Genomic DNA, 24367 nt, shown 5'->3' on the forward strand with positions numbered 1-24367 from the left:
TGCCTGATATATATTTTAAATTGTTTTATAATCAACTTCTGTGTCATTTTTTTTTTCTGCTTGCTCTTTCAGGGATTTTGCCTATGTGGCGAGAGACAAAGACACCCGGATACTAAAATGTCATGTGTTCCGCTGTGACACGCCTGCAAAAGCCATCGCCACGAGTCTTCACGAAATCTGTTCCAAGGTGCGTCCCCTGCCTCTTCCACCACGGAATTTCATTTCAAATTCGTTTCGCAGCCTAGCTCATCTGCATAGGGCATATTTACTGTTCGTTCTGCAAAAAAAAAAAAAAAAAACGCCCATTCTCTCCAGTTAATACTCCAGTGGAAAAGGCTTCAGTCTCTGATCTTATCATTTTAAGAACCGTCTCAATGTTACAAAGTCCTACAAATCAAAAGACTGAAAGCATTCTTCCCCCGCAGCCTTTATCATTTATAGGAAATTGAACCATGGCAAATTGCTCACGCTAACCTGCCTTTGTGTCGCCGCCTCTTCTTCTGTTGACTCCACCGAGGGCAAGAATAGACTGATAACAGTATAGCACAGCAGTAGCTGTAATACCTATTCCAGTGGCACCTCTTGGAAGCCCGGGCTTTATCTCCATGCAGGGAGGCTCTCGCTCGGTTTGAACACGCCGCAGTTGCGCGTTTCGGGCGCCGATAAGGAGGAGAGGTGGGCGCCGGGGGTGTCGGAGCGCCCGCCGCGCGGCTAACCGCGCTCTAACAACGCCCTCGGTGTCTCGTGTCTGAAGCTCGCCCCGGGGCGTCCGTCAGACATGGCCACCGCCTCCTCTCCCCCCCCCTGCCTGGGCCTGTCACATCCTCACCTGTCACTGGCCGTCTGATGCGCTGCTGGGGTGTTGCATGGAGACACTCAGGACCAGCAGGGTTCTTTTTGGGTTTTTTTTTTTTCTTCTAAAGGGGTGGCAGAAGAATGTGGACATCAGTTATCAGGGGCCGTGAAAGATGCGATAAGAGAGACCAAACAAAACAGCAAGGAGTGGAACTCTGGGAGAAATTTCCCACTACTCTCACTGAACTGAAAGATTTTATGAAAAGCATTTATTTAAAAGTTTAAATGAATAAAAATGAATTTGAGCTTGGTCATGAAATCTCCACTTCCAGTCTAATCTTTACAAGTTCCAAGAAGAGGAATCTGTGCAGTAAACTCTACTTCAGATGTATAATGAGAGCTTTTCCATTACTTTGAAACCATATCATTCTCTTGTTAAGTTGATTTACTGAATATTAATCTATAAAATTTGAAGTGTAGGTTATTTATTGCAAAATTTTAACAGACAGCATTTTGAATTGTCCTGATTTATACAAGAATTCTGTGTTTATAATGAACTAAGGAAAATAATGATTGAGATTTTCCTGCATTAAATGAAATGAATTGCTAAGTATGGTTTATTATCTATGTTGTAAAGGGCACCCTCTGATGAGGGGAAGGCTCACTTGGAAAGGGAGTTCATCACTTAAATGGCGCCGCTCTCCTGAGATAGCCAGCCCCCCCCCCCCCCCCCCCCCCCTAGTTCCAGTGTAGCACTGACACATTCCCTGGACTTCTGTGTTCCACTCCACATATTATTTGTGTTCTGCGTTACACCCCACATACTCTTTGTGATTTGTACCTCCCAACTGCTGCAGCTGAGTTTTATCAAGATTTAGCATTTGAAACTGCTTAAAAGTGTTCCTTCGAAATGGCCCTTCGAAAAAGAAAGTCATTACTATCATACCCCGCACAGGAGTTTTGGAAATTTCATCTGCAGATCAGGATATTGGAGACCTTTAAATAAGGTAGATGGGCAACAGCAGTTCATGCATCTCGTGTCTGTCAGCATAGATGTTACAGTTTAAAAATGAGCTTGGGCATTTTTATTTAAGGGCCCACGGTACTGTCTGGGTAATAACGTTTACCAGGTAGATGGGTTTGGTAACTTACCAAGTCACATCCAGATTGCTAGAAGTTGCTAACTAGCTAACAGGCAGCACTGTACTTCATACAGTTATAGCTGCACGATAATTTACAACTAATTGTCCTACAGTGAACTGTGAGGCATTTTGTAATCACCTGAAATTGTGTTATATCTTATATCAATATTTAAATGCTACACTTATGATGCTTACTGTCATAATTCTCATATTTGATGTATACATCAGCGGTGCTATTAGAAAAGGCATTTTCATTTTCTAAATGCATTTTCATATTGTTTTCCAAAATAAAGTCATATTCTCTCTTCTATTAAATTGAAAGTAAAGATGGGTCTTAATTACATTGCATATACAGTTTACAGACAGTATTATTCAGGTCATATTAGCTCAGTTCCATCACTGTGCCCCAGCCTAATGGCTGTGGACAGCGTCTCTGCTGACTGACGTGGTCCAGGCCTCGCTCGGCTGGTGATGCCATTCCGGCACAGTATGTGCGAGACCGCTCTCAGCGCTGAAGGGGCTGTCGTACTTTGACGAGCCCGTGCCAGATGTTCAGTGACTCCACGGGCGTGTGTGTTTCGAGTCAGCGCTCTCTCCCCTCATTTGGAGAGGGGTGCAAACCCCCCCCCCCCCCCGACAAACAGCGACATCCATTATTCACAAGCTCCCTTGATCAGCAAGCACACCAAAGAGAGCCACTTCAGAGGTCTTTTTCCCCAATTGTGACTGCGTAGTGACTAATAAAAGACTAAATTGTGCGGTTTGAATATACCGTGCAGCTGTTCCACAGTAGATACTACAGGGCCATCACACAACAACAGTGAACTGTTACACACTCAGTTATTGCAATATTATAACACTGATGTGAAGTTGTTGTTTTACCCAAAACTGCAGGATTCTGTTAGTGACTATGTAGTTTTGTCACACCGTTTCTAAAGTGTTATTTACAAATGTTGTACGATTTTTTCTAAAGTAATTACAATATTATCACACGAGTCTGCGATTGTGTTGTTACACTTGCATGGTGTTGGCTGCATAATTTCTTATCCTGGTGGGCATCACCATCTGGCCTCAGACAGTGAAATCCCAACACAAACCAGCTCTACCTCCACTGCCCAACCAAAACCAGCTCCACCCCCTCCACCTAACACACACCAGCTCCATCCCCTCCGCCCAACACAAACCACCTCCACCCCCTCAACCCCAACACCACACCAGCCATCCCCTCCACCCAACACACACCAACTCCACCCCCTCTGCACAGCACACACCAGCTCCACCTCCACTGCCCAACCGAAACCAACTCTGCCTCCTCCACCCAACACACACCGGCTCCACTCGTGCTAATGCCTCTGCTGCTTTTCCCTCTCTCCCGCAGATTATGGCTGAACGCAAGAATGCCAAAGCAGTAGCTGGCAGCTCTCTGCAGGCGGGCTCTGACGTCCCCCTCCAGGGTAGGTGCTCCTCTCAGTCCCAGCATGCAATCAGTCTGCATATCGCTGTGCTTGTTGTCGACCTTCTTTAGTTAGATGCTCACATGAGCTTGGCATGTGAACTAGACTGTGTGGTGATTTAGCAACTCAAATGTTGGAGTAGAAATATTAATTGTGTTTGGCACACTGTTTATTAAGTGCATCTTCATGAAACTGTCATGAAACATGCATACCATGGCTCCTTCATGAACATGGCATTATTACTCTATAAAGCTACTTCATAAACATGGTATTACTGTTTTATAAAGGATATATATACATCTGTAGTCCTTTATAATGGCTGACATAGAGCAATGTAGCATATCCTGTGTAAAACATAAAACTGTTGGTGAACACAAGTGGTATACATATAAATACAACATTTTACATCAATCTTAAATGTCATAACGCACCTGGTCATAGCTAAATTATACTGTGTACTATGTACTATGTACATAGTACATATGTACATAGTACTATGGCAGTACTCTGGTATTGTCGTGCTCATGAAAGTGTTATGTCTGCTTTGTGAAGGTCTTATGAAGTTATACGTAATATGAGGCCATTACATTTAATGGCACCAAAAGGTTGTTCCTTGTAACCAAAAAACCCCAGGGTAGATAATGAATGGTGTGAATTTCCCTGTCTGTCATATAAAGGCCATCTGCTCGGTGTAGCACACCAAGGCAAACATAATTCTAGTGTTTAATATTTAAAACTTTGTCCTTTAGCATAAAAATCTGTGCTCATATAAACTTTCATAGCAACAGTGTTTTTTTCTGCCACTAAGACTGGTCAAAAATCTGAATGTGTTTTTTCAAAGTCATTTCCAAACTTCATTGATCTTTCATCTGATATTTGTTTAATTTAATTGAATTGGAATGTTTGCATCAAGTGCATCTTTGTCAGGATGTCTGGGCTGTGACATGTTGATTGTAGCCTCCTTGTAGTTTAATATATTTCTGTTAAGAAATGGTATATCAAATTTAATTTCTTTTCTAAAAGGATACACCTTGGATGTCTTGGACAACCCTAGCATCTATTAACTTCCAAAAGAGATATGTGTGGAAAAGCAATTTATCATTGTTACCAAGAGTGAAATTAATTCTAGATAATTTTGGAATGAAGCGTCAGAGTATTTTTAGTTTTATTACAAAACTATTATTTGCAAAACTACATCCATCCCTAGCTGCATCACTCGGTACATTTACATCCAACCAAAATACAGTAAGTGACATTAGGTTACGATCTTTTTGTGATCAAGAGAACTACCCTATTTTCCCTTGCAGTTGGTCTTTTCTACATTTTGAGTGTAAATGGGGAACATTAAATGTTTTTTCTAAATAAAAACTGTGTGGCGGCAGTGTAGCATAGTGGTTAAGGAGCAGGACTCGTAACCGAAAGGTTGCCGGTTCAATCCCCGCTGGGACACTGCTGCTGTACCCTTGGGCAAGGTACTTAACCCACAGTTGCCTCAGTAAATATCCAGCTGTATAAATGGATAACATTGTAAAGAACTGTAACCTATGTAAGTCGCTTTGGATAAAAGCGTCTGCCAAATAAATAAATGTAAATACGTACCCATAGATAATTTGAAAGTGGTATTAGTCAGAAGTTCCTTTGTTCCAAATACTCATTGCTTTATTCATGTGGAAGCTGTCATTGCGTGGCAGATAGCTGGATTATAAAGCTCTCTGGCCATTGCACCGTTCCATATTCAAACCAAGGGTTGGAAAAGTTTGTTCGCATTCACACTGAATAAATTAAAGAAGTTTCTTGATAATTAAAGTGCGATACATGGTAGCTGTTGGCTTTAATTTGAAAAGGAAATTAAGCGAATCTGCTGACTTAAAAGGATCGGTTGTTCCTTCGTTATATTTAGGCAGGGACAGAGGGGCTGACCTAATTCCAAAACAAATTAATAGTTTGCGAAGAGGGGCCCCTCCTAACAAGGCTGTGGTTGTTGGTGCACGATCAAACACATTTTTGAAATTTAATTATGGAGGTCAATTATTTGTTTGCTCGGGTCCCAAGTTTGCATTGTGGCATTATTCCCATATTGTGATGCAAGATGGATGTTTTCTGATTCAGGTTATGTACCATGCTCAACAGTATTGCTGCAGTGCCCCAGCAGGGACTTGAACATGCAGCCTTCTGGTTCCAGCGCAGTCCATTGAACTGTGACACCACACAAGCTGCTCTGTAATGCGGGAACAGTCCTTCTGCCTTTCATTTTCACTGTCCCATTTATTTGTAGCTCTTTATGTGTGCAATGCTCCTGTCACCGCGTTGAGCGCTTACACTAAAACGTTTTCTTAACGTTGTGTGTGAGATGCTCCTCTCACGGTGTAAATACGGATGTTCAAATATTTCCCTAACATTGTGCATGAAATGCTGGTCTCACGTGCCTCTCCTGTCAGCAGAGTTCCCCACACCAAAGACAGAGCTGGTGCAGAAGTTCCAAGTCATGTATCTGGGAGTGATGCCTGTGGCCAGGCCCATAGGTAAGGCTGTTCCAAAGGCCAGCTGTGACAGTGTGGGGACTCACCTGTGCACGTGTCATTCCTATTGGCTGTCTGCTCACCTGTGTGCTACGTGATTGGTGCCGTAGAGCAGTGTCACATTTTTACTGAAGGAATTGTTTTCATGCCTCAAAGACTTGATTGCGAAGCACAGCTCAGCGAGAGATTGTGTTTAGCAGCAGTTGTATTTTTGTATTCAGTGGGGGTTACACAGTTTGAGAGAGCTTGCTTCGAATTGACATTAACTTGTCTCTTCAAAGAACGGTATTAAAGAGATCTTGGCCAATTACTTGTGCTTTTATGTTGTAGGCTTCTGAACCAAAGGTAGTGCTCTTCTTCTTTCTATTAAAAATGTAAGGTGTGAGGGTGCAGTGTTGGCAACCAGTTATTTGATTTGACTTTGCTGAAACTTTTGGTGGAATAAATCAAATCGTTTGAAGTAATTGCAGTGCCCTAACCTTTTTGTTATTCGCATTGCGTTTTGAGAGTTTGGGAATTGACAAAAGAGCAATAACCCAGCCGAAACTGGCGTGCAACAGAGCAAATATAATCACGCTTTTGTTTGCTTTCTTTTTCCCCCTCGAGACCACCGCTCTAACCGATGCCATTGAACCCGTGTTCAGAGCTTATGTGGTCACGGTCCAGGCTGGAATTAAGCAGCGGTCCCATACGCGGCCTTTTGTTGCGGGACCTGTGCCGCTCCCTGGGTCAGATGTGCTGTTACCTTACTCTGACCGTGTTTGAACCCTGCAGGCATGGACATCCTCAACGGAGCCATAGACAGCCTCATCTCCTCCTCGGAGAAGGACGACTGGACGCCCGTCATCCTCAACGTGGCCGACGCCACCGTCACCATCATCAAGGACAAGGCAAGTGGCCACAGAGAACGCACGACTCTTCCTCGCAGAAGCCTCTTGTGCGAAGGCTTCTGCTGATGTAATTTAAGTTAGGAGGGGAACTTTGCAAGCTCTGGTGCTGCATGGGGATTCTAACCATCAGTTTCAGTCCACAGTCATCAGAGAGTCAAAGGGGTAATTCAGGTCCACATCCAGTTAGCAACTGCTGTCTGGTCAACCAAGAGGGGAATGGATCAGAAAGAAGGCCTTGGCCAGCTCTGTGCTTCTGATCTAGGCCACCACTGATCAAGCTTTGCAGTAAACGGCTAGAGACTGGATATTTCATCTTCCCAGTCTTTCAGATATTACGGCAAGATCATTACTAGTTATTATGTTTTCTTACATAATAGAAAAAAGAGATTTAGTATAGGTGTACCTGCCCTGAACCTTGTATACGTTCATGCTTCTCTTTATCCTTGCTGTTTATACAGCAACAAAATGAAATGTGTGTGATTGCCAAACAAAGCCTCCAGCTTTATCTCAGTAAAGGAATAAATATATGCATGAATGAAATCTGCATGAATGAAATGTAGACTCTTTGGAAGAATAGAGCGTGCAGCACCGTTAAATGCTCCACTGAACTGCAGGTCCATGAATGAATCAGTCTGTACTGTGCTATTGTGTGACACCGCACAGATGAATGAGTGAAACGTGCAGCTGCTCAGGGTGCTCTGTCACTCTGTCTCTCTCTCTCTCTCTCTCTCTCTCTCTCTCTCTCTCTCTCTCTCTCCATCTCTCTCTGTCTCACTCTGTCTCTGTCTTTGTCTCTCTCTTTCTCTCTTTCTCTCTCTCTCTCTCTCTTTGTCTCTCTCTCCCTCTCTCTCTTTGTCTCTTTCTCTTTGTCTCTCTCTGTCACTCTGTCTTTTTCTCTCTCTCTCTCTCCCTCTCTCTCTCTTTGTCTCTTTCTCTTTCTCTTTTTCTCTCTCTCTCTCTCTCTCTCTCTCTCTCTCTCTCTGTCTCTCTCTCTCTCCCTCTCTCTCTCTCTCTCTCTCTCTGTCTCTCTCTCTCTCCCTCTCTCTCTCTGTCTTTGTCTCTCTCTCTCTCTCTCTCTCTCTCTGTCTCTCTCTCTCTCTCTCTCTCTGTCTCTCTCTCTCTCCCTCTCTCTCTCTGTCTTTGTCTCTCTCTCTCTCTCTCTCTCTCTCTCTCTCTCTCTCTCTCTCTCTCTCTCTCTCTCTCTCTCTCTCTCTCTCTCGCGGGACAGGAGGACGAGGAGGTGCTGGTGGAGTGCCGGGTGCGCTTCCTGTCCTTCATGGGCGTCGGCCGGGACGTGCACACCTTCGCCTTCATCATGGACACGGGGAACCAGCACTTCGACTGCCACGTCTTCTGGTGCGAGCCCAACGCCGGGAGCGTGTCGGAGGCGGTGCAGGCTGCGTGCATGGTGAGCGTCTCACCCCCCGCCCCCCAACCGCCCATGAGGACACAGCCGTCCATCTACTTCCACAAGCTTAAGGAGGCGTCCGGTTATTTTCTGCTTTGCCTGGTGCACACAGCAGTGACCAGGCTCAAACTGCCATGAAGGTGGCAGAACAAGTTTGTGAAGTCAAAGCGAAGGACCACCAGCAGGGGGTGGTACCCGCTCCTTCACAGCGTTCTACAAAAACTAAGTGCTGGATGTTTGGGTGCTATTCCCTCAGGGCTACCGCCTGATTGTTGTAGTGTTTTGTCTGTTTGAATCATCCACTAGAAACAAAGGCGTGAGAAGCTATTCTGCTGCATGTGGGTATCCATGCATCTGTGTGTTATTTGTTTCTGCCTACGCGTCCGTCTGATGCGAGGAGAAAATAGATCGCTGTAACATTCTATATGCTGTAAACTTTATAGACTGTTATATCACAGCAGTAAATTCTTTCTTGCCTTTATGAAGCCGCCAGGAGAAGATTGTGTGGCAGATCTGGGTGTCTCCCGGTGCGTCAGTCAGAATTTAAGGTGTTCTGTGGTTAAGGAGATGTGAAGTCTGAGGAGTCTGCTCTCTGTGGTAAAATGGTAACAGTGAAATGGTTTAGTTCCCGGGCAAGGCTTTGTAGGTTGTTACATCAGTGGTAATGGTGCTACAGTTTTAATGATGGTGGTGATTTTACATTGTTGGTTTTTAAAGGCATTTAATGTCTGTAGGCCATTTACAGTAGTCTGTAAGTGAGTTACAGTTTTGTGAAGGTGTTATATGTTGGTTTGTAAAAATGTTACTGTGTTGGCACAAGTGTTAAAGTAATGGAATGTAAGGATGTTACTGTAGTGTAAGGGTGTTACAGCAGCAATTTGTAAGGATGTTGTAGAAACTGTAAGACTGCTGTTGTAAAATTTGTAAGGGGGTTATTTGTTATGGTAGGGGAAATAGCCTCACAGTAGATAAAGTTTGCACCATAGTGATGTGTATGGATTTTACAGTGGTCGTAAGACTGTTACCACAGAATTGCTCTTGATAAACTTGTCCCTGTTGCTGTGTCCTCACAGTGAATTGTTTTTAATGTTGCCCCCTCCCTCCCTCTCTTGCCCTCCCCAGCTGCGATACCAGAAGTGTCTGGTGGCCCGACCACCCTCCCAGAGGGCCTGCTCGGCGTCCCCGCCCCCGGACTCGGTGACGCGGAGGGTGACCACCAGCGTGAAGCGCGGTGTGCTGTCCCTCATTGACACTTTGAAGCAGAAGAGGCCGGTACCGGAACTGCCCCAGTAACGGGGAGGGGGCAGCCCGGGAGTCCACAACAGCAACGACAGCAATGCACCCCCCCCTCCCCCCTCCCCCACCCGCATCACGCAGCAAACAAGCAACAGAAAACAGTGCCCCCCCCCCTTGAGTCGGAGGGGAAGTGCGTGGCGCGACGGCAAGGAGGTGCTTCCCAAACCGCAGCGTGTCCGGCAGGCTCCCCTGCCGTCCTCTTGTCCCCCTTGTCCCATGGCCCCCAGCATGCCCTACCCCACACCTCCCCTCCCCGTCGGGCCGCGCCCCCGGCCCCCATCGTGCTCCAACCCGAGGAAGTGCATGACGAGGTTTTCATCGGGACTCTGTTTCCATAGCCGCGGCTTCGCTGCTTCACAAACCAAAAGAACCAGGATCATCCCTCTGTTGTTTTTTTTTGTCTGCTTTCGCTTGTTTCTGAAGCCCGGGGCGTCTTCCCTTGTGCCATATCAGTGTTTGTATAAAAAAAAAAAGAACAAGCCGCTCCGGAAACTTCTTTTGTACTCCTCGTCTCTGCCTTTTCGAGCACTGAAACCAGACAGTCAATAGCCATATCAGAAAGTGTCAGAATGACTTCCCAGAAGCCTTTTCTCTCCACTATCTTCAAATGCATCTCCTGCCTCCCGTCTCTTTGCGCTGCAAAATCAGATGTGAGGTGGATGCGCCACTTTCTTTAGTTATTTTTATAAACCACCCCATCCTGGCAGTTTTGAGGGGTGCCACGCTCAAGTGGAACGTGGTCGAAGAGCGGTCAGCCTCGCCGATGTCTTGACTGTGCCTGCGTTCAACGGGGGTGAGGGGGAAACAGAAAATCTAGGAGGAAGGGGAGGTTTTAAAGATGTAAGAATGTGATTCATATTTCATTTCTGTTGTTTTTTTTTTAGCACATTTTAATTTCTGATTTCTTAATGCTGCAGCTCAAAGTCTAAAGACCCGACTCGCGTTTTTATCGGACGATGTGCCTCCTCGGACACAGCCGTGTCCGGCGGGGACAGGGGACTGGGACAGTTTTGGTCACGTTCAGCTCTTCCAGGAGACATGATTCAGAAGCTGTCCTCGCAGGATTAATGTTGGCGTGATTGGGAAAGAAAAAAAAAAAAACATTACAAGAGCCTCAAGGGTTGACCATCGTCTCCTCGCTTGTGTCACTTGAATTTCTCCTGACGTGCGTAACACTGACAATAATGCCACCTAAGCCCCTCGTTATTAATGTTCTTGCGCACTCTTCATTTCTTGTTGTTCAACCAGCAATGAGTTTTTTACAGGAAGCTGAAAAGTGAACCAGTGGGAGAAAGCCACATGTACATATCTATATATAAATTTTTGCAAACATGTATCACTTTATAAGCCATTTTTCTTTGTTTTATTTTCCGTTCTTTCTCCGTATCGAAAGCCTTCGAAAGATACCTGTCGAACACTTTATTCTGGCCAAAGTGTAAAGTATCGGTGTACGTGTCGTGGACGAACAGGAACGAAAAGAAAAAAAAACGTGAGAAGCCCATGTTGTCGGTATGGTTTCATTTTACTGTGGTTAGGCCGAGTAGCTGTAGTGTGACTAGATGTTAAGAGAGTTATCTATGCATTCAGTCTATCCGGTGGATCTCGAAGGCGGATGGCGAAAACGCCGCCTGCCTTGCATGTCCCGTGAAAATTTAATGGAAGAAAGTACAGAAATCAGAGAAAAAAAAGAGAAGATTTTTACATTTTTATTTATTTACTGTTTTATATGAAAGTGTACTGGATTTTATTACATTGGGCAGCGGCTTCTGTTTTCCCATTAAAGTCAGTTTCACTCACGGTGTAGCCAGCGCTGTGGATATCTCGAGCTGTAACCGGTCCACATGTTAAACACCACACGGTAGTGTGCAGGTTTACTGAGCAAAACAAGGATGACTGGCGGGTGATTATGATCTGGACACGGTCAGGCTCCGCACACCTGCACGGGTGTGTCACATGATGTCTGTGAATTCCACCAAGGAACCTCTGTATGGCTGGACTTTGGAAATGAATGGTATACAGACTACAGACTCTGGTTAAATTACAGCAAGTTAAATTGATAGTTGATTAAAGTACAGCAAAATGAAGTTTCGCCTCAGGGAAGACAGGCGTTAAAGTGGCCTGGGGACGGTCTGCCTCTGGGTCACTTTCGAGGGCTCTTCATTTTGTTGTCCTTTTCTTTTTCTGAGATTATGAAAAAATAACATCAGCAAAGACAACTGGGATTCAGCCCACATAATTATTCTCAGCTCGACCGCAGATATTGTAATTATGGTTATGACTTCCAAGGGACTTAAGTGGATTTAACTCCTGTACTTGTGATCTCATTCAAGATTGATTGTGCATTTTCAGAAAGAAAGTGATACAACTGAATGGTCTGTGTCACCATTAGTCAGATGCACATCCTGTTCATTTTAAGGGAAAGTGCTATTAAAGGCTTTGATGGGGGTAATGGGGGGGAGGGGGGGGGGAGTGTGATCTTTTGGCTCAAATAGCACTTCCTCTTAAGACGAATTGGCATATTTGCTTGAATCCATAATTCAGAGTCCAGAAGAAAAAGTCCAACAGAATGCACACTCATACAAGAACCCAGAACAGAAAATACTTAAGTGCAACTATAAAATGAACAGTTTTATTACTATTATTATTATTATTATTATTACCATCATCATCATCATCGTAGAATCCCAGTAAATTGTTAATGCATCTGAGTGACAGTCAGCCACAAACTGCAGAACTGCGTAATCCTGGCAAATGGGAAAAAGACGGTTTCCCCTGCTCTTCACAAATTTTACACCATATAAATGTAATCTGTTGTGAGAATAAAGTGAATATTAAAATGAGACGGTCTCAGAGCCAATTTTATGCTTCACCTCTCTCTGTGGCCTGCGCGGTTCGATAAAGCTCTTTATGGTAATGTCTTAAGCCAGCGGTGGTATGCATTGTGCTGCAACGCCTTTTGCTGAATTCGCGCTGCGGGCGTTCTTGTTCCCTGATATCAACACAAAAGGTGAGACAGGTGACATAAAGTCCCTGATTTGACTTGACTTTGACGTGCATGTCACATTAATGTGATCCGCGCAAGGCTCAGGTCTAGCTCAGCAATGAGTTCTCATGCACAGCTGTTGTTGAGGGAATTCAGTTGATTTGATTGGTGTCTTTGTTGTGACTTTGTCGTTTTGGTTTGTCTGCTATCATGGATTCAGTTGGCAGATTCCCTTATCAGTGTTGAGTTTGATTAGAATAATTTCTAGCACATTATGTTACATAAATACCTTTGTGAATACCTTTGGGATTCCCACTGAATCATGGAAGTGTGTTTCAGTGTGAGTAATTCATTGAAACATTGAATTGCTTCTAGTCTGAAAAATGAATATTGCGACTAAACCGAAATATTACATTTTAACATCTGTTACTCTCCCCTGGTTGTGTTCTCAGTGAAAAGTTTTAATTCTGTGTGATAAACTGTGTAAAAAGGAATGGTATTCACAAGGGGCAGCTCTGTGCAAGAACAGCACAGATTCACTGATCCTTATTTCAGAAGAATGGGCCTGTAGTAAGCCCACAGAATGAGATAAAGACATCCGGGTGATATAAAGGTCAGTGTGCTGTGTATTCTAGAGCTAGCGTTTATGATGCATTCTGAGACAGCCTCTCTCTGACTCACCACAATAAGAGGAATCAGTGATCTTCTCACCTCCACTCTGTCCTTAAAAACACCTATGGGCACACTGTGAGAAAATTAATCCAAGGGAAAGTGCCTGGCTGGATGTACCATGCAATTACATATCACTTGTAAGGGCCACTGATGGCCTGTGTGTACTAGAGATGTCCAATTAAAACCTTTCCCTGGGGATCTTTTTTAGATTGCCTCTCCCAGAAAATGTAAAATGATTTCCAAACTGCAATAAGATACAGTTGGTAGATATGTTAGGTAGATCAGCTCATGACTTTTTTTTATATAAAACCAGACCTACAGGCGGGAGCACTGAAGGGAGAGTTTATTACTGTGAGTATGTGTGGAGTAAAGGCAGGGTGGAGAGGGTGTAAAAGATGAGTAAGCACCCTGCCCTTACTTACACGCCCACCATTAGATTTGCCATTTGGTAATCATATCAGATCTACAGACCCGCGGGAGAGACGCGGAGATCTGTGGGACGTAATCCCTCATCATCACAGCGGCCCCCAGCCTCTTGAGGCCACTCACGAGCACGCAAAACACGATCTGTGGAAGATGCGGTCTCACACACACACACACACACACAGACGCGCACGCCTTCCCCTGTCAGTGCAGCTTCCGTGTGCCTGGTCATTACCCACGCTCCTGCTGTCAGCCACGCGGAGTCAAGGTGAAATGCTGAATGGTCCGTGGGAGGGATCAGGAATAAGAGCCGGGGACAGAGGCGAACGTCAGCAAGGCTTCGGCCGACGCCGTCCTCAGGGTGACAGTCCCCGCCGCAGGCGCAGTGACAGCGTGTCCCCCGCGGCTCCGCAGCCCCACGCGAGAGCTCACCGCACGCGACAGTCACAGACCCAATGCCCAGGGTTTCCGCTGCCATCTCTGGTTCTCGAAACCCTGTGGCGAGACAGAGAAACAGGCTGGCGAGAAGCAGGGGAAAGGATCTTGTCACACCCATAGACGGGACTCTGAAATGGCGGTTAGGTCTGTTGTTTGGCAGACGATCAGTCATTTACCTCATAACTCCTTTAACATGTACTGAGAGGCATGAAAAACAGAAAATGGTTCTCCCTGAAATTTTTTTACCCACGTGGCTAAGTTGAGTATGTGCCTGCTCCTTTTCGACTCTTGGTTCAACAATCTCGGAGATGGGTGACTCATGGTGGAAATTCAGAGCCGGAGCAGCATAGCTTGGTCCATTTGGTGCCTCTGTGTCTCTTTCCCTAGACCATCTGGGTCAGCTCAGGGTCCTCCAGAAGGCACGTATCTGTCCCCTATTCCAAGATGTCCTCTGCTGTCTCCAGTTGCTGGACGAGGAAGAGGCCACTAGAGCTGACATATCAAGAGGTCAGCGAAATAGAAAGAGGTCATTCATGTAAGTCCATTAAAATTAGGAAGGCTTGTTTCAACATGAATGACGAAAACGCAAGGAGACCATTCTAAAAATGTCAATGATGAAGTAACTATCCCATTTTCAGTTATATAAAGTGTTACGTGAAAGCACTACAGGGACGTCGTGGGTCACTTTGGTTTAGCAATTAAAAGCCTTCTCTTGATGCTGTCCTCCTTCCTGCACCTCCATACGCCAGTCTGCATGGACTTCAAACCCCACCAGGAGAACAGAGGGCGGACATTCGGAGAGGCAGCTTACATCTCTGCAACAGATTTGGGAACCCTCGATTCCCACCCGCCCGAGGCGACTCTAGTTTTTTTTTTTTGTTTTTCAGAACAGGCAGAATGAACCAGACCCGTGGGTGCAGTCCCCCACAACCAGTTAGTTTTTATTTTCCCTTTCTTTCTTCTCCTTCTTATTATTTCACAATTTCCAGTGGAGATGGATAAAGTGCCTTTTCATTTCTTCGCAGGCGTTACTCAAAACAAGAAAAGAGCGGGAGGGTGACAAAAAGAAGATAATCCTCTTATAACCCCAGTTCTGTTTTTTTTTTTTTATTTGTTTTTTTTATTTCATTATTTATTTTCCACCCCCCCCCCCCCCCCCCCCCCCAGCACAACCATGATGCCCTTGCTCACTTAACTTACTATCTCAGAAAGGCAGAGTGGGCGTTGAATGAGAAGCCGTAAGAACAGGGTCTGTTTCATTACTGCTGTGCCTCTCCTCTGGACCTCCTTAAAGTGGTCTGTTGCCGTCATTGCCACTGACTTGTGACAGTGTTCGTCTGGGGTGTTGTAGACAGCGTCTCCTCCCACAGCAAGGAGTCCCCTCGGTGACGTTGGGTGTGGTCAGTGAGCAAATAGACATTGACATCTTGTGGGGACGAGGTAGAGACAAATGTTCAGCTGAGGCCCACAAAGTTGCAATTATCTCCCCATGCACACACACACACACACACACACACACGTACACACACACACACACACACACACACACACACACACGTACATACCCACATACACACCCCAACAATGCCTGAATAATTGAAGGGAGACATAGACGTGGCTGGTGGGTGTGTGGTTTTTGTGGGAACGGTTTAAAGGTCGCCTGTATTGACGGTGATCAGCACAGACAGGGCCCTGAATTATTCAGCCAACCTCACTTGAGATCACCCCCTTTTCCAGGGAAAAGGGGGTCAGGCGTGTTGGGGGGTAGGGAGGGTGGCTGTGGAGCAAGCTGAGGCACGCCCAGCCGTGCAGATGGGCTGCCGAGGAGATTGCAGGGCAACAGCTAATTTATCTGTGTTACATCCATGACGACACAAAAGCAGTGACAGGCTGTGCCCAGGCTGAAGATTCAGTCTGACAGTGTTACATTGTTAGTGCATTATTACATTATTATTACATTATTGTTACATTGTTTAATTTACTTAGCTGATGGTCTCATCTGGAGCACATCATCCATTTACAGAGCTGGGTATTTAGTGAGGCACTTTGTGTTCAAAATCCTGCTTGAGTATATGATAGCAGTGCACCACCCTGGAATCAAACTGGCAACCTCTTGCTTCTTACCACTACAAGGGGTGGAAAAGGAGCTGCTGGCATCTCCCAAGGCATGGATTCTAGAGGTACATGTGTGAGACATCACGCACAGCCCTGCACCTGTCAAGAGGGGCGGGGGTGAAGGGCAAGTCTCCCTCCCTGGTCTCTCTCCCCTCTGTCTGTCCCAGAAGCCCCTGAGTGATTACTGCAGGACGGGCAGTGTCGGTGAGGTCTGGTCCCACACTGGACAAAGGCTGCAGAATAAGCACTATTTCATCTACTCCACTGCCATTTATTTTTCATGAGCTCAGGGAGCTGGGGGGTTGGCAGGGGCTGGTGGGGGCTCGGGGGGTGGGGGGGCGATGGGTGTTTTTCCACAAGGAAGCAGTTTCTTGACCACGATTAAATATTTCGCTCCTGACGGCGGCCGCAAAATCATTGCGGACGGGGGGCTGTCAGACGCGGCTCTCTCCCATTTTTCGTTTCTGCAACTGAACAATCCCTGAAAGTGAACGCCTACCTGCGCAGAATTTGTATGAAGCGTTTGGCCGTTTTTTTGTCTCGTCTGAAAGTTTGAAATATGCTTCAGGGCTCTGTCTGTGCCTTAATGCCTTACTTTATTACTTCGACTGGATGAGTCCGCGTTTTTATCAGGGGCCGACAGACCCGGGGGTGTCGCGAGGGGGGGGGGGGCAGAGCTTTACCTTACCGCGGGACAAAGCAGACATTTGGCTCACGGTCACAGCTCCGTCTGGGTTTCGCTGAAATCAAATGGGCGACGACGGAGAGATTACGTTCCTGGAGAGCTCCAGCTATCAGCACCCCGCCCTGGTTAAGGCTCTGACACAAAGACGTGTGTGCAGCCAAAAGATACCAAAGCAAAATTAGGGCATAAACCTTGAGCGTGGGGATAGGTACGGAATTAATCGGCACAACATATTCCCACGAATGACTTTTATTGTTTCACAGCGATGCCTTTATTACAGTATTTATCACCATCATCATCATCATCATCATCATTGTTGTCCTCCATATACTAAATAAGCTTTTCAGGTAGCCCTTATCTGTGGATACTCAAGGTAGAGAAACTGCTGGCTCAGCAGTGTCCAAAAAACCCCCCAGCGCCGCTGCTCCCAGTGCAATAACACCTCTGTGCGGCCGCTTGTATAGGTGCTGACAGGCAGGACAGGAGCGTACGCTAAAGAGTCCCCTTTTATTGTTTTCCCGCGGACAGGCCTGTGAGCGATCTCTGCTCTTAGCGTCAGTCGATGCATTTATACCCCTCCCCCCCCACGCCAGGGCGTCGTAAACGGTTTATGGGAACAGCTCGGATAGCAGCTTCATAAAGCCGTCATTTTAAACAGACTTGTATTTGTATGGAATTGTTCTTTACACGCCATCCTTGAAGTGCAACAGTTTTTTAAATGCCGGTTTATAGGACAAACAGTCTAAAACATATTAGATTGGTCTGAAATGTTTATGGGTTTCCAGAAGAGACTGGTAGGACTCAAACTGTGATAGGTTGACGTGTCTCGTTCCAGTCTATTGTTGATCACGTTAGATGAGATGGCGGCCTGAGCTCTGTGTTCGGAGTATGTTCAGCATTGATTCTAGTGAAGTAAATCAGTATTAAAACCTTATTGCTATGGTACCTATGCAGCCAGAATTATGTGATTCACTGAGTCTGTTACAAACAGGTCTTCCACAAAAGGGCGATATTGATGTGAAGGCTGATTACAAATGAGGACAACTCCCACAGTGCCGTGATAAACCAGAAGTGGAGGCATACATCTTAACTACAGTTTCCGTTAGTGAACAGAACACCCTGAACGGGAAACCAGCAACCCATTAGCCAAGTTCCCTTGCACATCACTGAGTGCCTTGTCTGGCTAACCATTGAAACCTGATCATGCAGCACTTCTAATATTGTTGACTCCTTATGGCTTTTCGCTTGTGTTGTACTCTGCCTCACTTGTAAGTCGCTTTGGATAAAATCGTCTGCCAAATGAATAAGTGTAAAAGTAAATGTGCCAGATGAAACGGAAACAAGTAGGAGTGTAGATGAAGTTGTGTAGGAGAGTAAGTGAGTGGTCTGCGTTTCATCCTGTAAGTGGTGAGCATGGGCCTGTTTGGAACCTGCCGTTTGCAGTTCTGCTTAGCAGCACGCTAGCGGCAGGGTGGGGGAGCATCTCTCTCTGTTGACGAGATCAGGGAGGAGGACGTGCGGAGAGTGAAGGCGCGCTGAACATCGCACATTAATGCCGCTCAGCAAATTACATCTCTCACCCAGGAAGCCGGCCTGTTATGGCTGTCTGCATCCCGCTGTATTCAATCTCCTTTACAATGAAGCCTGACTCGCTGAGCAGCTCGGGATAATCCCCAATCTCTCTAACGCTGGGTGTATGTCTGTGTGTGTGAGTCTGTGTGTGTGTGTGTGTGTGTGTGTGTGTGTGTGTGTGTGTGTGTGTGTGACAGCTCCAGCTCTATGCCCAGCCACCTGCTCTGAGCCCATCTCAGCAGAGCAAGCTATTCTCAGACAAAAGTAGAAAAGCATGTAACTTCTTCAAAATGACATCCTCGTGGACTAATGCCAACTTGCAGAAATTCATCTACATGTTGTAGCTTGTCCTTAACTTACATTAAGGAAGTGTTTTCGTTGCTGTCACTAGAAGGGAACATCTTACCCTGGATCTCCTACCCTGGATTAGCGATGTTCTGTGACAGGTCCATATTGGGTCCAGTGATCCTCTGGTACAGTAACACGTGGTCTCTAGAGCAAGGGAAAGCCGGTGATAATGTCATAATGTAACAAGAATCTAAACCTGTCCTGAACACTGGAGCAATAAAGAAGACAGGATCGATCACACTGAGGTAGCGCTCTTTGCTGCTCCCAGTCACACGCTTTAATGACGGGTATTGAGGTAATAGAAGATTGCTAACACTTTTCACAATCGATACAACCAGCCCTCTTGCTTTTACCGGGGGAGCACATGTGATGCTGCTGTGCAGAGCACGTGAGTCTGCTACAGAAGGTGACACTGCCCCCTAGAGTCAGCACAAGAGTACCACAGGTTCCCTGCATTACAGCAATGTTTCCCAATCCCACTCCTGGAGGCACACTGTCCTGCATATCTTCTGTCTATCCTTGCTCTACCTACCTGACTGTACTCATCAGTGGCACTTTTGATTAGCTGAGCACATCTGATTTAATCAAGCAGCAAGGAAAGATAGAAGATACGCAGGACAGTGTGCCTCCAGGAGTAGGACTGGGAAACACTGCATTAGAGTAAGGGGGTGTTGATTTGTCTGAGCGCATTCTTAAAACTGAAGTGTCACAAAGTGAGGAGAGCTGTGTGTTGCCCAGAGAGAACAGAAAAACCAGAAAACCTTGAGCTAACTGTGTGCTTCCATCCAAGGCAAGGGTGGCAAGGGTTTTCAAAAATGGCCTGTCTGAGCCTTATCCCTCATCCGAAGATGAGCTTTGTGGTTGCCATTGTTCCGATCCCTGCTCGGATCACACTTGTTCCTTAATTTGTTCAATTAATTAATTTGATGTAACATGCTGTAATCTGGCCTGGAACCTAGATTGTTCACTAAATTATGACAGCAGCTTTTCCCAACAGCCAAAGGTGATTCTTACCATCACTCTTAGACACGCACTCCACTCCCTATGTACTCACCTGTGAGTTTCTTGTAAAAGACTCCAGTAACCTAGCGCACAGAATGCTGTTCTCAACCACATTCTTGCCGTCAAGACATTGAAAGTTTTTCTTTAGCTTTCGGTGGAAAAACACACATCTCCCGAGCTATATTTGGGTAAATGAAAGAAGGGAGAGGACGCCCCCACTCCAGATATAATTTGGGATGGTTTCTGTGAATTTCTGTGGCTTTGCACTTCAAACAGCTGAGGTGGCTGCACCGCACTATACAGTCTCCCGGGGATCTGACCCGGGGGAAGTCGTTTACAAGCTCTTTGAAGATCTTTTTAACATTATCCGCACGGCGAAAACAAACAAAACAACCAAACAAATGAAAACAGCTACACTAACCTCCACCTCTCGCCGGGAATGAGGTACCGATGAAACCTAAAAATAAAATGCCTGTGTTGAGTTTTAACGGCAAACTACGGCACTTCCAGAAGCTTAGCAATTTCTGTGTGCAGGAAGTGAGTGGGCACTGTTCAGACACGGTTTGCTGTTTGTTTTAATTCTGTACCATCCCTCGGTGATGAGGATGAAGGTGTACTATCAGTCCTGATAAAGTCTTTCTTTGGTGTGACCTAAGTGGTAGACTGGGAGACAACACAGAGGAAGAATTATAATAGGGTCGTTTAAAAGCACTGTTTTTGACGAAAAAGAACAGTATTACTGTGATGAAAATCAGTGAGTTGAGAATGGAGAGAAAGAAAAACTGACAGAAAAAAAGTTTTGAAGGTTAGAATATGTATTGCTCAATCAACCATTTAGTTAGATAAATAACTTTCCTTTTTTCTTCCCACTTAATTGTTGCTCATCCTATTGCTTTACAAAGCGGATTTCTCATGGCTTTCTATTTATTTGGTTATGCAGTGGAATAAACCTCTTTTCTACGTTTTTTTTTTCCCTCCAAATGCCAATCCTTTTCTATGAAATATGCGCAACTGGTTTCATGTTGATAAGAACCGAAAGTGTGTAATAATAAATAAATAAAAGCAAGAGCAGAAAAGAGAACAGAAAACTGTGCCTCTGCATGAAATTCGGAAAGAATGTTGCTGATTAAGATGAAATTAATGAGTGCACCACGGCAACACACCCGTTGACACTCTATTCTGCATGCATAATATATTTGACTGGATAACTCTAATTAGCCCGATATTGTTTGTGAATTCCTGCTTCTGCTGTCTCATAGCATGTAAAGTAATGTTGCAGATGATTGCCGCAGGGTTCATCCAAAGCGCAGTGCGGCTTTCAGTGTTATTGATGGAAAGGCGGTGTACCGCTGTGACAGAAGTCTGGTGGCTCCTGGGGAAAACTCCCAGCTTCTCCACGCGCTCTGCTAAAGAGCAGGACCTCTTACAGGGCCTCCGAAATGGTTCCCAATCATGATGAATCCTGGGGAGGTCTCTGCTTGAACAAGCACTTCTCTATTGCCCCGTTAAGGCTACTTGGTTCAGCTCCATTTTGGAAAATATGCAAAATGGTAATAGTTATTGGTGTGTTGTGCCTCTTTTTCACAAAGCAGCCTGCTCAAATCTGATCAAAATCTCATGCAAAGCCTGCTGCTCTTTAATTTGGATGCTTAAAAGGACTGACGAGGCTGATATGACTGCCAAATCAATTGCAAATGTTCAGCATGACAGAAGCACTACAGTGAGAATGCTCGAAGGAAAAAAGTTGAATGGTGTTGAGCGGGCCTCTTTTGAACTGCACCACAGGTCCATAACGTGCTTGGCTCTGCAAAGGGGTTGTCAAACGCGGACTGCGTGACAGATGCCAATCACTCGTCCCCTTCAGCTACTGTACTGATAATTACATTTCCCCCCCACGTCCTGTCATTCTTGTTTCCTCCCAAAGCTCAGGTTCCTACCTGCTTTTGAGAGACATGCCATCACAGTATGTCCGTCAGCCATCAGGGGCATGTGGACAGTGGTGCTTGGTGCTTGGTGACAGAAAGAGAGACGTGTCCGATGAAGGCGAACATTTCTCTCCGGACTCCAGCGCAACCAGCGCAGCACAATCTTATAGGCTGCTTCATACACAGCTATTTATAAACTGGAAATAGGTCAAGGCATCGCAGAGTGAGAGACAGCAGGCAAAGTTACTGAACGCTCCGGAACAGGTCACCTTCAGACCCCCGAGTCGCCGTGGTTCCTAGATGCGCAACCTCGCTGGAAACACTTGCGGCTTTTTATAGGGTCCTGTTTGACCCTGCCTTTTCCGACATGATTTCAGGAGCTTGTTTCAATGGTCTGATGGAGCATAGATTATGAGAAGAAAAACATGAAAGGCAATCTCTTCCCACTCCGCTGTCCTTGGAATCAAAGCACAAAAAAATTCAAAACTCAGTCGATGTTTTCTCACCTTGAATTAAGTCAATAATGAAGGAGTTTTTTTTAGTTGCAGCCATTGTTTCAACAAAGATGTCAGAATTATTGATTTTTTTCCTTTTGATTTGACTGCAAATTTATGGTTGCAAATGTCTGACTGTTTATAGAGATTGAGCTAGTTTCGCATGAAGGTCCCAAAAATATATCCTCTCGTGTTCTAATACAAATCCTCACACATAATCAGTTTCACTTTTCTTGCAGGATTAATCCCTCATGAATTGAGACATGTCTTGATTGTCTATGAGATCTTTTTTTTTAACTTTGTAGGAAAACAAACCGGTCAGAGCGAGTTCCTCCCAGTGTCTGCTGCTGAGGCAGAGATGTTGTATATTGTGAGAATTACCTGATGGGAAATGAAACATGCAACCACTACTCGCATTTCACGTACACTCTGACCTCCCGAGCACGGCACCGTGGCCCACATTAAAGAATTCAGGAGTTGAGCATTTTTAAATTTTTAAATACATTTATAAAACATCACAGCAAGAGTCTCCTCAGCATACAAGAGATGATCTCTAATTGTTTTTTATCAATACAACACAAACCCCGCGTCCATCTGATGAACCGGGTCAGGAGATAAGTGCAGGCGGTGCAGGGCGAGGAGGGTTGAAGCCTCGGGGGAGTCATGTCCGTTTGTCTATTGACTGGATATGATCGATACCCACCTGGATTTAATTAACAGGACATTAAAGGATGTGCCCATGCAACATCACAGTTCAATCAATGCGTGTCTGATTAGATGAAGCCAAAGATAGTGAGATAACAAGGCATTAATCTCGTCTGTTCCTCCACAGGAGGGGCTTGCAGGTTGACCCGCCGAGTTGAGAGAGGGCATCAGGGATTATTAAGGTATGAGCCATGGAATAAGATATTCACTCAGTGCTGTGTGATGCTGCTCACAGGTATGAATAGCTAATGGTGTGGCTAGGTGACCTAACCCTTAATTACAATATGAAAATGAACATGGTTCAACACTTCAGTTTGTGAAGGTACAAGGGTAGCCTTGTTATTACAGAAGCTCGAGTACAAGTGAGTCTCTGTCATTCTTGACATTCAACTAACCCCCCCCCCCCAAAAAAAAAAACAAAAAACATATAAGAAATGCCCAAATGATACAAGATAGTATGCATTCAGAGGAAACCCCCTCAGAATATCAAAGGGGTCATTTTTCTTGCTATAAAGTATTAAAGAACCTGATGCATTTTACATCATCCGCTTTTGTGGTTAGATCTCCATTCAGCTCTCTCCAGCACCGCTTTATGGCAATTCTGTCTTGACAAGTAAAAATATTAGCATTTTTTCATCAAGTGTGAGAAATTCAAAGAGAGCTGTGGGGAAAAGAATAATTACCAGAATGGCAGCTCTGCTGAAATGAATCTATTTAAATGGATTGAAAGTGTGTGTGAATTCAATCAGCCGGTCCTTCCGAATTTAAGTGGATATGAGGGACTCAGAGGGCGTAGACCAGCAGGAAGGGGGGGATGATGGGCTATTTATTCTAATAGTAGCCACAGGAGATGCCCCAGACCAGAGCCTCATCTATACGCATAAACAAGTGCTCTCTCTCTTCATCTCAGACATTTGCTACCTACTGATTTGACTTTTTTTTTCCCTTCTCCACAATGATGGCATCTTGTCAGCGTGAGCTGAGTGCTGATTTAGTCTGGAGTCCAGAGGTAGTGGCGATAGGGAGGACTCAGAAAGTTACTTTGTGAACCCTGGACTGTCAAGGAATCAGTTCGTGCTGTTATCACTTTATACTTCCAGCCTCAGTGCTTTCTTGTGAGCAGTGAACACTTGCAAGAACACTTGCAAGAACAGCTACCAAGCTAGTGGTACCAAGATATGTTACCACACACCACATGATTTACTGATGCTTAGGTAATCACTTTTTGTTAGTGATATATGACTGAGGATGTAAACACCATAATAATGGGTCACTGAAATTCATGCGCTGACCAAAAATTAATATACTGCTGAAAGCCTCTGTCAGGTGTTTGTATGCCCTGGTATTTCATCAGAGCTATATTATTTGGTTTATACCTTACATAAAAAAAACTGCAGGTGAGAAATCGAAATAACAAATATGCTGTCTCTTATCCTAGAACCACTGTCTAAAAAAGCTGCATATCTTTCATATTGATAATTGACCTGCCCAGTGAACCCAC

At 45.2% G+C, this 24367-nt stretch overlaps 1 protein-coding gene across 10 annotated transcripts in view; it reads left to right on the top strand.

The window, feature by feature from the left end:
* Positions 1–10605, top strand: part of LOC118793070 (amyloid-beta A4 precursor protein-binding family B member 2-like) — a 98362-nt gene extending 87757 nt beyond the window's left edge. For 8 of the 10 annotated variants that reach the window (XM_036551026.1, XM_036551032.1, XM_036551034.1 and 5 more), the window contains 6 exons: positions 73–187; positions 3316–3391; positions 5830–5913; positions 6685–6800; positions 8029–8208; positions 9331–10605. In XM_036551026.1, coding sequence (XP_036406919.1) covers positions 73–187; positions 3316–3391; positions 5830–5913; positions 6685–6800; positions 8029–8208; positions 9331–9501 — 742 coding nt within the window. In that variant the 3' untranslated portion in view covers positions 9502–10605. The remainder of the gene's footprint in view (positions 1–72; positions 188–3315; positions 3392–5829; positions 5914–6684; positions 6801–8028; positions 8209–9330) is intronic. The other 2 variants (XM_036551031.1, XM_036551033.1) reach the window with 1 other exon arrangement.
* Positions 10606–24367: the final 13762 nt, after the last annotated feature.

This window comes from Megalops cyprinoides, chromosome 18, assembly GCF_013368585.1.
Source record: "Megalops cyprinoides isolate fMegCyp1 chromosome 18, fMegCyp1.pri, whole genome shotgun sequence".
In the NCBI taxonomy this organism is placed as follows: domain Eukaryota; kingdom Metazoa; phylum Chordata; class Actinopteri; order Elopiformes; family Megalopidae; genus Megalops; species Megalops cyprinoides.